General features: G+C 34.7%; 1 protein-coding gene across 1 annotated transcript in view; it reads left to right on the top strand.

Moving 5' to 3' along the window:
* Positions 1 to 2,020: 2,020 nt before the first annotated feature.
* The window catches only part of LOC141338110 (nuclear receptor subfamily 5 group A member 2-like), a 34,012-nt gene continuing 19,408 nt past the window's right edge, over positions 2,021 to 16,624 (top strand). The window contains exons 1-3 of the mRNA XM_073843672.1: positions 2,021 to 2,208; positions 5,916 to 6,034; positions 8,463 to 8,604. Of these exons, the coding sequence (XP_073699773.1) occupies positions 2,154 to 2,208; positions 5,916 to 6,034; positions 8,463 to 8,604 (316 nt within the window). The 5' untranslated portion in view covers positions 2,021 to 2,153. The remainder of the gene's footprint in view (positions 2,209 to 5,915; positions 6,035 to 8,462; positions 8,605 to 16,624) is intronic.

Here is a 16,624-nt window from a genome sequence, read left to right as displayed (position 1 = left end):
AGATATTAAATAAAGATCATGTTCAATGAAGATATTTTGTATATTTATAATTATATAAAAACTTAATTTTTGATTAGTAATATGCATTGCTAAGAACTTCATCTGGACAACTTTAAAGGCGATTTTCTCAATATTTTGATTTTTTTGCACCCTCAGATTCCAGATTTTCAAAAAGTTGTATCTCAGCCAAATATTGTCCTAACAACAATACATGAATGGAAAGCTTATTTATTCAGCTTTCAGATGATATATAAATCATATTTCGAAAAATTGATGCTTATGACTGATTTTGTGGTCCAGGGTCAGAGATAGATAGATAGATAGATAGATAGATAGATAGATAGATAGATAGATAGATAGATAGATGATAGATAGATAGATAGATAGATAGATAGATAGATAGATAGATAGATAGATAGATAGATAGATAGGTAGGTAGGTAGGTAGATAGATAGATAGATAGATAGATAGATAGATAGATAGATAGATAGATAGATGATAGATAGATAGATAGATAGATAGATAGATAGATAGATAGATAGATAGATAGATAGATAGATAGATAGATGATAGATAGATAGATAGATAGATAGATAGATAGATAGATAGATAGATAGATAGATAGATAGATAGTAAATATTTAAGAATTTATTAAACATAATTATTAACATTTATTAATTTACATATTAAACCAGAGAAACTCTTAAATATCAGATTATGTATATACATGATATAAGTAAATTAATTATATATTATATGCATTAATACACACACACAAAAATATATATATACAGTATATATATATATATATATATATATATATATATATATAAATCAATATTATTTATTGATACTACTAATATTGATGATATATTGTCAATAAATACTACAATCTATATAAAATGTTGTGTATGCATAACTTATTTTTAACAAATTATTTATATATAATATTATAAGCAAATGTATATATATATATATATATATATATTATATATATATTTCTATCTATCCAACATTTTACATCAATATATAATATCATATTACTGATAGTTATCAATTAATGCTAATTCAATATAAAATGTTGTATACATATATATTACTTACAATATATATATATATATATATATATATATATAGTATAATCTGTAAATACTAATATTAATAAAAAATGTTGAATACACAAACAGACAGAGATAGATAGATAGATGATAGATAGATAGATAGATAGATAGTTAGATAGATAGATAGTTAGATAGATAGATAGATAGATAGATAGATAGATAGATAGATAGATAGATAGATAGATAGATAGATAGATAGATAGATAGATAGATAGATAGATAGATAGATAGATAGATAGATAGATAGATATTAACACATTATTTGCATAATATATTGTAATATAACATAATATAATATGTAGTAACATTGTTTGTACAGAGGCCCGAATTTATACATTTGATCAAATGATTATATTTAGGCCTCTGTACAAATACCTATATAAACCATTAGGATTTCGTTTGCATATGCATCTGTGAGTCTGTGACGCTGGAACATCTGCAGGTAAATCAAAATGTCTTATCCCTCTGAGCACGCGTGTTCATCCTGATCCTCACACGTCCCATAAAACAAGCTCACTCTGTGTGCTATAGTGTTTGGCAGAAGTAGTTCAAAGTTTGCGGCCCAGTATCACCCTGTGCTGTTCTTTTGATCTCGCATTTTTACCACCTGTCTTATTTCCATTCAGCCATTGCCCGTGGACGGCCGTTTCGAACTCTCTTCTCCGCCGGTTAATCATTCCTTCAGTACTATCTGTCCGCTTTGGCTTATCTATCTGTGTGTCACTTTATAACTGGCTGTTATCAATCTGTCTAACTCCACGTGATCTAGGCAAACCTATCAACCTCAGAAGTTTTGAATATTGTTGAGGAGGTGAGATATGACTGCAGGTTTAGTGCAGGTCATGGTGAGGGGGGGGGGGATGAGGGGTGAGTGGCGTGTGTGAAAGTAAAGGGAGAGATGTCAGGCGGCCGCTTTGCTCTAAAACACCTTACTTTTCTTCACAGATGATGAAGCTTCAAAACTTTGAAAGAATGGAAATGCTGTATGGGATATAGTTGCTCAGGTGGATCACCTCATATTTTGGCCCTACAATGTCCACTTGTTTGGAGAGTGTACTGGGACAACGTGACTTCAGTAAAGATTTGGGTAAGTGGCAAATCTTGAGAAATTAAAGTTGCATTATTCATTAGTCCTCATTGTAATATTCAACAGACTTATGTTGATTATATTTTGGAGCTCGTATGGAAGATGTGGTTTTGTTGTCAGCGCTGGCCTGTTGATGATTTTTGTTTCTTTTCCGAACGTGTTTATTACTGGCTTTATCGCCGTCTTGGGCTGTAAAGTCTTTATTTTGTTTTTGAAAACAGGATGCAGTGTGCTTTATATCGCGTGCAATTACATAAACAGAATTTGGGCTTTTTATTGCGCTGTTTTGTTACTGATAAGAAGCAGAAAAAGTAGCGGGATGTATTAGTAACGATTAGAAAATGATTAGGAGTAGTATAGCTTATTATTATTATAGAAACAAATATCTGATGTTACATAGCTACAAGGAAAATATTTACATTTTCATTAAATGTCGGAAATATAAAAGCAATAATGTGTGTGAGATCGACTGAAAGGAAAAATGTGAATTCGTGATCATGTCAATGTAAATATTGCGTCTTTTTGTGCCAAGTATTTTCGTTATGTGTTGCCGACGTTTGTTATCATATTATATGTTTTGTCTAATGGGCTTTTATTATTTTATTACACTATAATATTGACATTATATCATCACGCACAACACACAGTCAGCGTGGATTAAAAAGCATTTCATCATCAGATTTCTTAAATCCTTTTTCCACAAATTATTGACATTTAAAAATATAAAATAAGTATTTTTGTATTTCTAATATATAAATAATATATAGGCTACTAAAAAATAAAACTATCGAAAACTATTTTCACTGTACACTTTTAACACACAAGACGGCATTTCCTAATTTCTTTCCGTTTTTGTTTTTGCTCTGTTTTTTTACATTAAATTATAAAATCCCATTTAAAGAGCAAATTGATGCCAAAAAATTTAAAGTGCACTATAATTAGATAGCAAATTAATTCAGAGCAAATTTAGAGCACACCTTGTGTCATTTTCTCCTGGTTTCCTATTTAGTTAAATATTTTGTAATACACACAAACACTTCGCCCTCTGGTATATCACCACATACCTCCCGGTGCTCCCGTTAACTGCGCTGCGCGTCTCGTAATGTTCAATTAGTTTAGTTGGTCTGTGATTCCCGACGCGAGTGAATAGCGAGCGGAGGCGCTGATTCTCGGGCTCGCTTCTGATTGGACGAACGCGTGACGCCAGCGCAGCGAACCCCGCGCTGATTGGCTGACGCGGTGTCAGTGCGGCGTAAACAAAGCTGCGAGGAGCCGTTTGAACTTCACAGATAAAGCTACACAAGGAGGGGCTCCTGCGAAGTTCCTGACAGTTCGCGCACTCCGGTTTAAAGACCAGCATCATAGTCGCTGCAAAGACCTTACACAGCGTGTGAACAATTCACAAAAGCAGGGCAGGCGAACTCAGGCCGTCTTGTAGGTCCACACACACACACAGGATTTGTTTCGGACGTTTGGACGGTGTTTTTGAGAATCTCTGGTGTTCCTCTCAGGCGGAGCGGCGCGTACTCATCAGCGGCTCAGCAGAGCTGTCATGCTGCCTAAAGTCGAGTCGGAATCTCTGGGACTCGCTCGATCGCATGGGGAACAGGGGCATATGCCTAGAAACATGCAAGGTAAGCGGCAGAGTAAATGTGCGCCATGCGCTTTCATTCATGGGCGCGCAATATTAAACCTCTCATTGTCAGATATTTTTACGAACACCGCATGCCATAAATATAACTTAGCCCACACTCGTTCTGTCACTGAAATTCAAATCGTTTCAGATGCAAGCACACTACAAAATGACTGAACGCACAAAACAAGTTTAAAACATATTTGCGTTTACTTTTATTATAACTGACGCGAGGTGGCCGCGTAAAGATAAATTAGGAAACAAAGTGCAGTAGCAGAGCGTGAATTATTTTGAGCCGAGTGAACTCTTATAAACTCAACATGATCTGCATCACCTGCCAATGAATTTGCTCTTAGTATATACAACAGAAAGGGAAAACGAAACCACAATAATGACTATGACAGAGCGCAGCTTTACGCCAAACATAAATCTGCTGCTCCAATATAGTTAAGTCGGCATAAGCTGCGCTTTTTTATTTTTTAGATAAATCTTTCAGTCAGGATCAAATTGATTTAGAAAACCAAGTATGTACTGGAAACAGTCTGAAGAACCAAGTGTTAATGTAACTTTTTAATATCCAAAGAACCACACTCCAGCTCTGCGACAAATGGTTACTGATAAAAAATATTTTATTTTACTTTTGAGAGTCGTAGAAATCAAATGTTATCTTCCCGCTTTGCGGGCATATAGTGACTGGAAAAGACCGATCGCTCCGTTATTATAATCGAGAAATATATTTAAACTGAATAGAGAAATTTAGAGAGTTAATGTCCAGTTAATGTACGAGAGAAATTCCTGGTGAGATAACGTACGCTAGTCAAATGTTCTGTAGTTTGGCAGTTTTTTTTTTTTAAGAATGTTTTTTAAATTAAAATATTTAAATTTTGGTCTATTTTACGCTGCTCCAGCACAAATCAGAAAACCGTTACAAGCCGTTATAAACAACGATTATTAGTTTCAAATCAACGGCATTTTTAATCAAATTTAACATTTAAATAAAAAAGAGAATCGACGGAGGAACTGAAAAAGCTTCAGATGTAATGATTGTGTAATTATTCTACAGTTATACAATAATGTGAGAATTTTTAAGCACTTGTTGCGTTGTTAAAACACACACACAAACATTTTGTACAAATAATGATCTTGTAGGAATAATAGGTAGGCTAATAGTAAACGAAAATCCGTTCTATTCTATTTTATAGTTTTACTTCACAATAGATTTGATGTGTTTCGAATGAAGTGTTTCTTTTTTTTTTCCTGTGGAACACAATTTCAGTTCGAATGCTTTTTCTTCACGTTCCGTTCCAAAATGCTTCCTTTCATATAGAAGCTGACGGTTCTATTTAGAACTCTCAAACTGCTTCACTTCATCACTGCTAATTCAATTAAAAGATGAAGATGACATACATCATTAAGATATAATAGAATAGTCTTAAATATACACAGGACTTCACGGTGTATGTTTTATTTTGCTAGCATACAGTCCTCGTGTATTTACATGTTGTTTTGCTTTTATTCGCCTCGTGGCTAAACGTTCCACTCCAACGCGAGACGGCAGCCTCTCTTGCGCTCCCACACCAATTTACGAGCCATCATGAATATTAACCAGATCGAAACTGAAGTTTTGCCCTGTCTGCGACCATCCTCCACACCCGACTCAAAGCTTCGGCTATTTCCTAGAGACCAAAAACTGCATACACTTCCAGAAAATTCACTCTTAGGGCTAGGATTTTGTAAAGCTCACAACTGGTGATTCCTCGACTTTTGTTTGCCAAACTGCAAGCTGAACGTAGAAGGTATCGAAGAGAGTTGACATAAAAATGTGTTTTAAGCGGATGAAAATAAAGATTGATCAATTAGCAAGCAAAGGATTCCATTCAAGAACCTTTTTGATAGCTTTTTGAGCTTCTCTTCAGAGGTTCAATCAGTTCTTGACATTTTAGGTTCTTCAGTTGAGTGTGTCTTTCTAAAAAAAAAAGATTCTCCTATAACATCCAAACCATTTTTGTCATAATACTTCATTACAAAACCTTGTGAATTTTGACTCAGTCCTCTTTTTGATTCTGATTTTCAGCCCCTCAGTTTAAAATGATGGACTACTCCTACGACGAAGACTTAGACGAAATGTGTCCAGTGTGCGGAGACAAGGTGTCCGGATATCACTACGGGTTACTGACCTGTGAGAGCTGCAAGGTGCGTAACATCAGCTGTTTTTAACTTCTCAACTGGTGGGTCGTGACCTAAAAATGGGTCCCAGGTCTGTTCTGATAAGGCAAAAACTGTGCAACTAACTATGTAATTGTGGACTGTATTTAAAAGAAAGAAGATAATGTTTTCAACACCTTCTATTGTTGACTTAAAAGGCTGTGCATCCACTAAAGTGATATTTTAAAGAAAATTGCTCAGTCATTTGGCAAAATATGTAGGTTACGTGATGCCATTCTCACCACAAAACCAGTTGTAGGTAACAGGGGTATATTTGTAGCTATAGCCAACAATACATTGTATAGGGTCAATATTATCAATATTACTAAAGATAATGTTCCATGAAGATATTTTGTAAATTTCCTGTTGCATTGCTATAAACTTCATTTGGACAACTTTAAGGCCCTTTTCTCAATATTTAGATTTTTTTTTTTGCACCCTCAGATTGCAGATATTCAAATAAGTGTATCTCGACCAAATATCGTCCTATCCTAACAAACCATACATCAGTGGAAAGCTTATTTATTTAGCTTTCAACACAAAAATGACTGGTTTTGTGGACCAGGGTCACACACAATAATCTGATTTCAAGGCCATTTGATTTTTTCGTAAGATGTTGGGTAACGCTTGACATCCAAAACGGTTTAGGAACACCTTTTTTTAATTTATTTCTTTGTGGAGTTATTTATTAGCGTATTACAGGATGTTGATTTTGTTTCGTGACCAGCTGTGTGTTTAGGAACTGAAGAAAGGGTTGTTTCTGTCAATGTCCAATTGAAATCTGGTGGTGTGTTTATTTCCGGACACCGTCCAGAGTTTTGGAGTTCATTCACACGTGATGGTTCACAAACCAAATGTGACCCTGGACCACAAAACCAAGTAGCACGGGTATATTTGTAGCAATAGCCAACAATACATTGTATGGGTCAAAATTATAATTATAAATGTTTCTTTTATGCAAAAAAAAATCATGTTCCATCAGGATATTTTGTACATTTCCTATTGCAAATATATCAAAATGTAATGTTTGATTAGTAATATGCATTGCTAAGAACATTTGGACAACTTTAAAGGCGATTTTCTCAGATTTTCAAATAAGTGTATCTCGGACAAATATTGCTCAATCCTAACAAAGTATACATCAATGGAAAGCTTATTTATTCAGTTTTTTTGTAAGCTCAATTTAAAAAAATTGACTCGTATGACTGGTTTTGTGGTCCACAAATGAACAGTTTAGAACATCCAGTGTCTTTGTTTTTCTCTCTCTCTCACACACACACACACACACACACACACACACACACACACACTGACTCACGTTGTTTTTTCCCCTAAAGGGTGTATATGTTGGTGTATTTTCTCTTTTAATTGTGAACAGATCTTTGTAGCACATCCTGAGAAAATGATTTGCCGTTTAAAACTGCCTTTTGGATTTGTGACAGTATTTAAATATCAATATTATACTTTAAATGTCATTTAAAATTCCGTTTTAGAATTTCAACCTTCTATAGGCTAGTATTTTGCTGTTCCGTATGTATTTAATTTTAAATTTGACTTATAGTCTGCATTCAAGGTTAAGCACTTTATGAACTCCGTCTTACGGCTGTGTGTGTGTGTGTTATTTGAGTTTTGAGCCAGTATTGATCCTTTTAGTTTAAATGGGCCGGTCTCCCTACGGTGTTGATCAAGAATAAGTTAATACGGCTCCTCGTTTGATTCTCTCCTGCCCTGAAAATGAATTCAGAACAGTTGCAGGTGGAATCTTGTAATTCTGCGGCTGTAAATTATGGATATAATTTATTGGATTTTTTTCAGTTGCTTTTTTGCTTCGCCCGTTTGAATAATAGTATCAGAGAAGTTCGACGGGAATTTATTTGGGAGAAATTTTGATATTTGGATGCCCCTCATTGGGTGTTCAATTAAAACCTAAAACAAAATTTCTTCAACTTTATTGTTTGGCTTTGACAGAGACACGCAAAATATGTAATATTAGTGTGTCACAATGCTAAAAGCAGATTTTTATATTAGCGAGGATATTTTGCGGGTCACCTAAAGTGATCGCGTCTATATTTCATCCACTCTCAAGTCGGCTTCTCACATTTCATACAAATCTGCTTCTTTCCAGCCAGCGTTTCTGTTTGTTCATGTCAAGTGTGCGTGTGGGTGCACATGTCAGTTTTTGTGTGGGTGTGTGTGTTTGTGTTTATCCAAGTGAGCGTCGACTGCTGAGGGAGCGTTTCTCTGCCCGTGGCTCTACTTTTATATGTGTCTACTTGTGTGGCAGTGTGTGTAACACCTCTTTTTTTCTGTGTGAATGGATACGAGTGTTTTTTGTGTGGGTTGTCTGTGCCTGAATAGCACATTAACAAACACCGGAGGTCAAAAGTTTGACATCTTCATTCACCTCACTCTGCAGGGCTTCTTCAAGCGCACGGTGCAGAACAACAAGCGCTACACATGTATAGAGAACCAGAGCTGTCAAATAGACAAGACCCAGCGGAAACGCTGCCCCTACTGTCGCTTCCAGAAGTGCCTCACTGTCGGCATGAAACTGGAGGGTAAGAAGTCTTTTTACTTCATCTGTGCACCATTTTAGCTCTTTAAAGAGCAGTTGTGTCATTGTTTATTCACCTGAATGTCATAAGACATTCTTTCTTCTGTAGAACGCAAAAGGAGACGTTTTGAAGAATGTTCACGCTGCTCTTTTCCATGCAGTGGGGACCACAGCTGTCAAAAACAAACTGAAATCTGATAAAGCACAATGGATTAAGAGCTAAATTTGCTTAATTTAGCTTATTTTGTCTTCTGGGAAACATGTAAGTATCCTCTGTAGTGTCTGAAGGGTAGTACTAAATGAAAACAAAAAATGATATTTAGGCAAAATAAGAAAAATGCTAAATCTTCAGTCTGTTCAAAAGTTTTAACCCCCGGCTCTTAATGCATTGTGTTTCCTTCTGAAGCACCAGTGAGTGTTTGAACCTTCTGTAATAGTTGCATGTGAGTCCCTCAGTTGTCCTCAGTGTGAAAAGATGGATCTCAAAATCATACAGTTATTGTTGGAAAGGGTTGAAATACACAAAAATGCTGGAAACCCAAAGAATTTGTGGTTCCTAAAGGATTTTTCAGAACAGCGGCTAGTTTCTGAATGGTTTAGGACAAATAATGGACTCATGAACAACTATCACAAAACAGAAAAACCACAGAACAACACAGTATTAAGAATCAACTGTATGTAAATTTTGATCAAGGTCATTTTATAAATTCAGCAATTTTTTTTTTCTTATGGACTATATGTAAATATATTTTATGTTAAATACCTCATTCAGGTCAGTACTAAATAAAATATAACATGCATTTTCTATGATCCCTCTTATTTTGCTAAAATAATGAACATTTTGCAGATTCTGCAAGGTGTTTGTAAACTTTTGACTTCTTTTTAGTGTTTGACAGCTTTGGTCCCCATTTGCTTTCATTCAAAACGCCTCCTTTAATGTTCCACAGAAAAAAGAAAGTCAAACATGTTTGAAACAACACAAAACCAGCATTTTACCGTCTAAGAATTCTACACGCTTAATACATGATTCTTTCCTCTTAGTATGTAGATGTACGACTGTTAATTGTTCAACTGCTGGAGGGCAGAATTTCGAGCCGTGTCGTTTTATAGCTAGCTGGCTTTGATTTGCTGCCGCATGCTACCAACAGGATACGAGGCCCTCCAGCGCCCTGTCAGACCCGTCCAAAGAGATGAGCGCTCGCTAATACTCCCCACAGGCTTGTTCTGATAGTTGGTACTCCCAAGGAAAGCTGCAGAGATGGAAAATGTTAACCGAAATGGTGTTTTGAATACAAACCGCAGCAGTAAGTTTCAAGCATATTGCTTGAAAAACAGAATTACGGCTGAAGAAATACAATTGTATTTTAATTTAAATTTTTATTGTTAAAAGTATAACAATAATAATAAGAACTGTATAGCTTGCCCCATTAATTTTAATGATGAACCTGCAATCCATTACTTATGACAAAATTTTGTAATTTTAATTAAAATTATTGATAATAATAATAATTTTGTCATACATTAAATGATAATTTTAAGAATTGTAAAGTTAACTTTGAAGGCATAACTTTGATGGTAATGTTTAATAATTAAAAAAAAAAAAAAAAAAAAAAAAAAAAAATATATATATATATATATATATATATATATATATATATAATTAATAATAATAATAATAATAATAATAATAATAATAATAATAATAATAATAATGTAACGCTGGCTTATTATTTAGGGATTCCGGGCATGCCATTGATGGTAATTATGATAAATAAATAAATAATATAATTATATAAATATACTTATATAACAACAATAATAATAATAATAATAATAATAACAATAAACAGTTTAGCTTACTTATTAGTAAGGACTTCAGGGCAACCTGCAATCCATTACTTATGACATAATTTTGCCATAAAACATTGACAGCAATTTTAATAAAAAAAATTATAATAATAATGATAATAAGGATAGCCTATCTATAAGTCACAGGTCTTGGGCCCCAAGAATATTAATGATAAACATGCAATCCATCAATTATGACATAAATTTGTCATAAAGTTAATGGCAATTTCAAGAATTTCAAGGTTGTTTTAAATATTATTTTAAATAATAATTAAAATAAAAATAAAAAACTATTTAAAAATAGTGACCTGCATCACTTGACGTAATTTTGTCATAAAATTAATTTTAAGATTATATTTTAATTTTAAGAATATATGGAAATGTAAGATTTTATTTATTTATTTATTTATTTAAAATTTGAATAATAACAGTAGTAGTAATAATAATATATAGTTTACCTGTTTGTTGAGAGTCCCAGGCCCCACGAGTTGTAGTGACGGACCTGTCGGAAATAAATACTTCAGTTTAAATCTTTCTTTCTATATTATCAGAAGCTTTCAGCAAACAGATTTGAGCGCAACACTCGCCATAATTGAACAAGTAGCAAAACAAAACATCCATATCAGTGTGACACAGACAAGTGGCCTTCCATGTCTCCATGGAAGCTCTATTATCAATACAGATAAGGAAAAGCCTGCTGTTTTAAAGTTCTGGAAAAAGCACGGGAGAGCGTGTTATGTCTTTCCGAGGAAGCCCGTAATTATCTTTTTTTTTATAAATGTATGGCTCAGTTACAGATTAAGAAAAAGAATCCAATCTTTTTTTACCTCTGTGTAATCAGTATCGAGTTGAGGAAATGAAAAGGAAGCTGCATAGACCGGCCCGTGCGTTTATTCATTCCACTCGAGTGCAATGTTGTGCACAGCGGAGCGTAAAATAGTTTAGATTTCATCAAACGTCTGTTATCCATATTAAGGACCTTGATGAATCTGACGCGGCACGGCTCTACTGTGGATATTCAAAACATGCTCCATGCTTTGCATTGTGCACTTTGTCATTTTTTGGGGGCTGATGCACGTTTACCATCTCCCGACCGCTGGTGGTGGCGGCGGCAAGCTGTCCCATTACTTATGCATAGGTATCATAGCTATTCATGTGTGCGCATGGAATGGCGCGCCTTCAGAGTAGAGCTCCGGCGGACATGACAAACTGTGTGTCAGGAGCCGGCCAGGGGAGGCATTCATATGCCTGTGATAGGACAGGGATTCTCGCCCAAGCAACGCTTAATATTCCTGTATATTAAACACACATAAATCAGACAATAAGCAGCGCTCGAATCTGCCCAGACGGGCCCCGTCTACACAGACGCAGAGCGCGCACAAACAAACAACATCTATGGACGGCCAATTCAAGTAAATTAGATCAGGCAACTGCTTTTATTACCAAAGCAATTGCTTTCCGCAAGCCATTTGAGTAACTCACAAATTGGTTTTATATGTCATGTACACACAGAGACACAGGCATACAGGATAGACACACAGTGGGCTGCATTCGGAATGGAATACTAGCCTACTGCATACTGAATAATGAACAATAAATGCTGTATACTAGCTACTATTTAAAAATCAATAAATAGTAAGTGAAACAGTATGCATTATTCCACAATAAACATTGTGTGCTACCTAATTTTTAATAACGAAAATTAATTTGTTTTGCATTTTATACAATTTTTAGTATGCACTTTCGGCAACCCAATCAACCCAATCAATGCTGATATTACACTTGGAATCGCAGGTCAAGTTGAGTGCATTGCATTGTGGTATGTACAGTATGCTATTCTGTGCAGTGTGCTTTTTTCTAAATACAGAAAGTAATTTTATGTACACAGAAAACTGTGCAAGTATGCATACTATATAGTGCACAAATAGTATAAGTAGTATGGTAGCATTTGAAACAGCCAGAAAAGCACTGAAGATAAGTATATACTGCAACAGAAGTAAGTGTAGGAGGTAGTGTGCCATTTTAAACAGAGCCAAAAATGCACAAAATGTCAGAAATGCACTGAAGGTAAGTCTATGCATGCATAAAATGTGCGTACTGCATGAAGTATGCATACTACAGTACATACTGCAACAATAGTAAGTGCAAGATTGGAATTATGCCATTTCAAATATAGCCAGAAATGCACTAAAATGCCATTCTATGCATATGAAAAAAGTTGCACACAGAAGATTATATACTTTTATATACTGCAACAAGTAGTAGTATGCAATTTCAAACATCCTTAAGTACACATAAGATTATTTTATGCAAATAGAAAATATGTATACTGTGTACTGCAACAATAGTAGAAGTAGTATGCTTTGTATTATGCCTTTTTAAACATTGCCAGAAACACAAAGAAAGTCATTCTATGCATACAAAAATGTGTATGCTGTCCATAGTATGCATACTACTGTATATACTGCAACAATAGTAAGTGTATGATTTGGTAGTATGCCATTTCCAGCCAGAAATGCACAAAATAATATGCATAGTATAAGTGTGCATACCACATACTGCAATGATAGTAGAAGTATGCTATTTCAAATGGAACAAAAGCACACATTTTTTTGTGCAAAGAGAACATTTGCATACTGTGTATTCTATATACTACAACAATAGGAGTAGTATAGTAGTATGTCATTTCAAACAAAGTCAGAAATGCACAAAATGTCTTTCCATGTACAGTACAGGCCAAAAGTTTGGAAGGTGTGTCCAAACTTTTGGTCTGTACTGTATATTTTTCTGTTTATTAAAGTTTTTACTCTACATTTGTGCAGTTTTCAGTGGGTTAGTGATATTTTTTAAATATATATAAATTAATAAATAAATGTTTTCAAAATGGGGTGTTATACAAAAACTGCTTTTTATGTAAAATTCACTTTATAAAAGACCCACATTTCTAACTTTAATTCATGGGGATAACATTGATAATTTCACATGGTTTAGTGTAAGATTTTTGCCCATCTTTTGGAAAATCCAGTTTTAAAAGTAAAAAAAACAACAACTACAAATAACTTTTACCAGTAGGTGGCTGCAGAGCTCCACTATTTGCTATTTGCTATTTGACCACCTGAAAGATGTTTTTTCACAAGTTTTTTCAGTTGAATTCATGTCTACAGTACAGACCAAAAGTTTGGACACACCTGAATGAGAAGGTGTGTCCAAACTTTTGGTCTGTACTGTATATTCAATGCAACATTAAATTTGCATACTGCGCATAGTATGCATACTACTGTATATACTGCAACAATAGTAAGTGTAGTTGTTAATGTGCCATTTCAAACATCAGAAATGCACAGAATTATATGCATATTATATGCATACAAATAAATTGGCTATAGTATGTACTATATACTGCAACAGTAGTAGTATGCTATTTTAAACAGCCACAAGTGCACATTTTCTATATACTGCAACAACAGTAGTAATATAGTATAATGCTGTTTAATTTTCAATTGCTAGAAACACAAAGAAAGCCATTCTGTTTATATAAAATTAGAACGTGTGTAGTATGCATACTATATACTGTAATAATAGTAATATAGTAGTATGCTATTTTGAAAATTAGAAGAAACACACATAAAGAAATGTAGTATGTGACACTATGCAAGCAGAAAAATTGCATACTGTGAAAAGTATGAGTATGCATACTACATACTATAACAGGAGAACAAATAGTATGGTAATATACCATTTCAAACATAGGCAGAAATGCACAGAAGGATTGTATGCATATTGAAAATTTGCATACCATGTTCATGTTTGGTATGTGTACTATATACTAGAAACGCAGTGCCATTCAACAATAGTAGTATGCTATTATAAATTTGCACCCACAAAGAAAATGTAGCAGGCGATTCTATGCAGAAACTTTGCACTCTCTGGATAATGTAAGTGTGCATACTATATACTTTAACAGGAGTACAAATAGTATGGTAATATGGCATTTCAAACATAGCCAGAAACAATGTCATTCTTTGCATACTGTGTATAGTATGATTACTGTATACTATAACAATAGAACTAATATGGTAGTATGCCATTTCAAGCATAGCTAGAAAAAAACAAAAGTTCTATGTATATCAAAACAGTTTGCATACTGTGCATAGTATGCATACTATATGCTATTCTGAATGCACCAAGAAATGCACAAACAACTCAAATGTAATAGGTGATTCTATGCTTACAGAAAATTAGTATACTATGCATAGTATACATACTGTATACTACAACAATACTAGTGTGGTGTGTACTAGTGTGTACTAAAACAATACTTGTACTATTATTAACACAGCCAGAAACGCACACACAAAACCTCTTGTCTTATGCCAAAAAATCAGTATGACATGCATGTAAATATCCTTGTTTAATTAGACGCTGTGAGGGAAAAAAAAATCTTATCAGAAGACAAAAAGGAATAGGGGGATGGTGTCAGAGTGTGTAAGCGTGTATGCGCACGCATGAGGGCATGCATTCATGATCTGAGTCGCAGATCTAATTGTGATTTCCCATAAGGGCCGACTATTAGTTTCCAGCTCATTAATTACCCTGTTGCTCAGAAATCATTAATAGTTAAACTTACCACAGTTTTTCTGATTGGATACATTTTTAACAACCATATTAAGACTAAAAACACAAAAAAAATCTCCCACTAGGTTGTTCAGGAATGGTTTTCGGATGCTACGAGAGCTGTCAGCAGGATCGCAGTGGTAACACTTTGCCTCCCTCTCTCGCCGGATCAATCAGATCACACACGTAGTGACAACAACACTCACCGCTGTGACAAGGACCATTAAAATCACTCCCAAGGCAGCTGTTGGACCGAGGGTTTTCTTTTAATTGTTTTATTTTTTTTAAGATCTACCGTTCGCGAGATATTAGGTCCTAACGAGCGCCGGTCAAGTCGCAGACAAACGCGTGCTCTCCGCATATGCTGCTGCTGTGTGTTTAAGGCACTGCTGGAACCTCCAGCTATCCACCTGCCGACAATGTGGGGCATAAAAGAGAAATAATTAAGCATAAATAATTAACATGGGACCCAGCAGACGAAAGTAGAGTCTACTGCCCTGTGGCGGAGATCAGAGTTGCTTCCGGGCAATGGCACTCTCTTCATTTATTTGCCATAATGATGATCTCGTACGATTGACTTTGTCTCGCTTCAGTTTAATATTGAATCATTAGCACCGTTTCTCTCTAAATTGTGTCCTCTGGCTTGATTATGCTGAGTTTGCTCTAGGTCTGGCTTTGAAAAAACAGGTCACATGGGTGGCAACACAAACCAACACCATTGAATGTGAAATTCACATGTGAAATTTACACTGATTGCTTGTAGCAAATAAATAACCGGCCTATAAAAGTGTGTGGCCAGTTTAAAGGCTTTTCTGCTGTGGTATAAATCAACCAGACTACCAGACTTTAAAAACTGACTGTTCAAAGGTGAAGAGTGTAACTTTTGTTTTTGTATACCTAACAAACTATAAGCAATTTTTCAGTTTCTCCCTTGAAGTGTATAAACACTCTGGCGCTTTCAAAACAATGTTTGTTTGAGAATCCTGACCAGACCGGCATAGCAACAGCTCAACCAATTGCATGAATTGAGGGCGGGGCTATCTGTTTGTTAGACCAATCACAGACCTATCTATCTATGCTAACGTTAAAAGTTTTTCTTGACAAACTGTGCTTTTCTAAATAAAAATGGCAGGTAATTGTTATTTAAATTTTTTGCATTGAAATTAATTTGAACCCCATATCTTTACGTTTTAATTTGAATCCCGTTTCTGTGTCCTGAAATTTACTACCGAAAATGTGGAAAAAAAGCTACTCAATACTTCTGCAATTCCATTTGGTTTCATTGTCTATTTAATCTAAAAAAAAAAAATTCTGTGGCCAGTTTAAAAGGCTTCTCTACTGTGTTACAGATCAATCTGACTTCGTACCAACCTTCAAAAACTTACTATATTTTACTGTTTAAAAGTGGAAAGTGTAATGTTTTTGTCAATACTTTTGTTTTCGTAAATATAACAAAGTAACTTTAAGCAATTGGGTGGTTACTCCCTTGAAATGTATAAACACTTCCTTTAAAACAGTCAGTTTGTTTGAGAATCCTGACCAGACTCACATAGCAACGGCTT

This window comes from Garra rufa, chromosome 7, assembly GCF_049309525.1.
Source record: "Garra rufa chromosome 7, GarRuf1.0, whole genome shotgun sequence".
Lineage (NCBI taxonomy): Eukaryota > Metazoa > Chordata > Actinopteri > Cypriniformes > Cyprinidae > Garra > Garra rufa.
The sequence above is the reverse complement of the archived record's forward strand: the minus strand, read 5'-3'. Positions and strand labels throughout refer to the sequence as shown.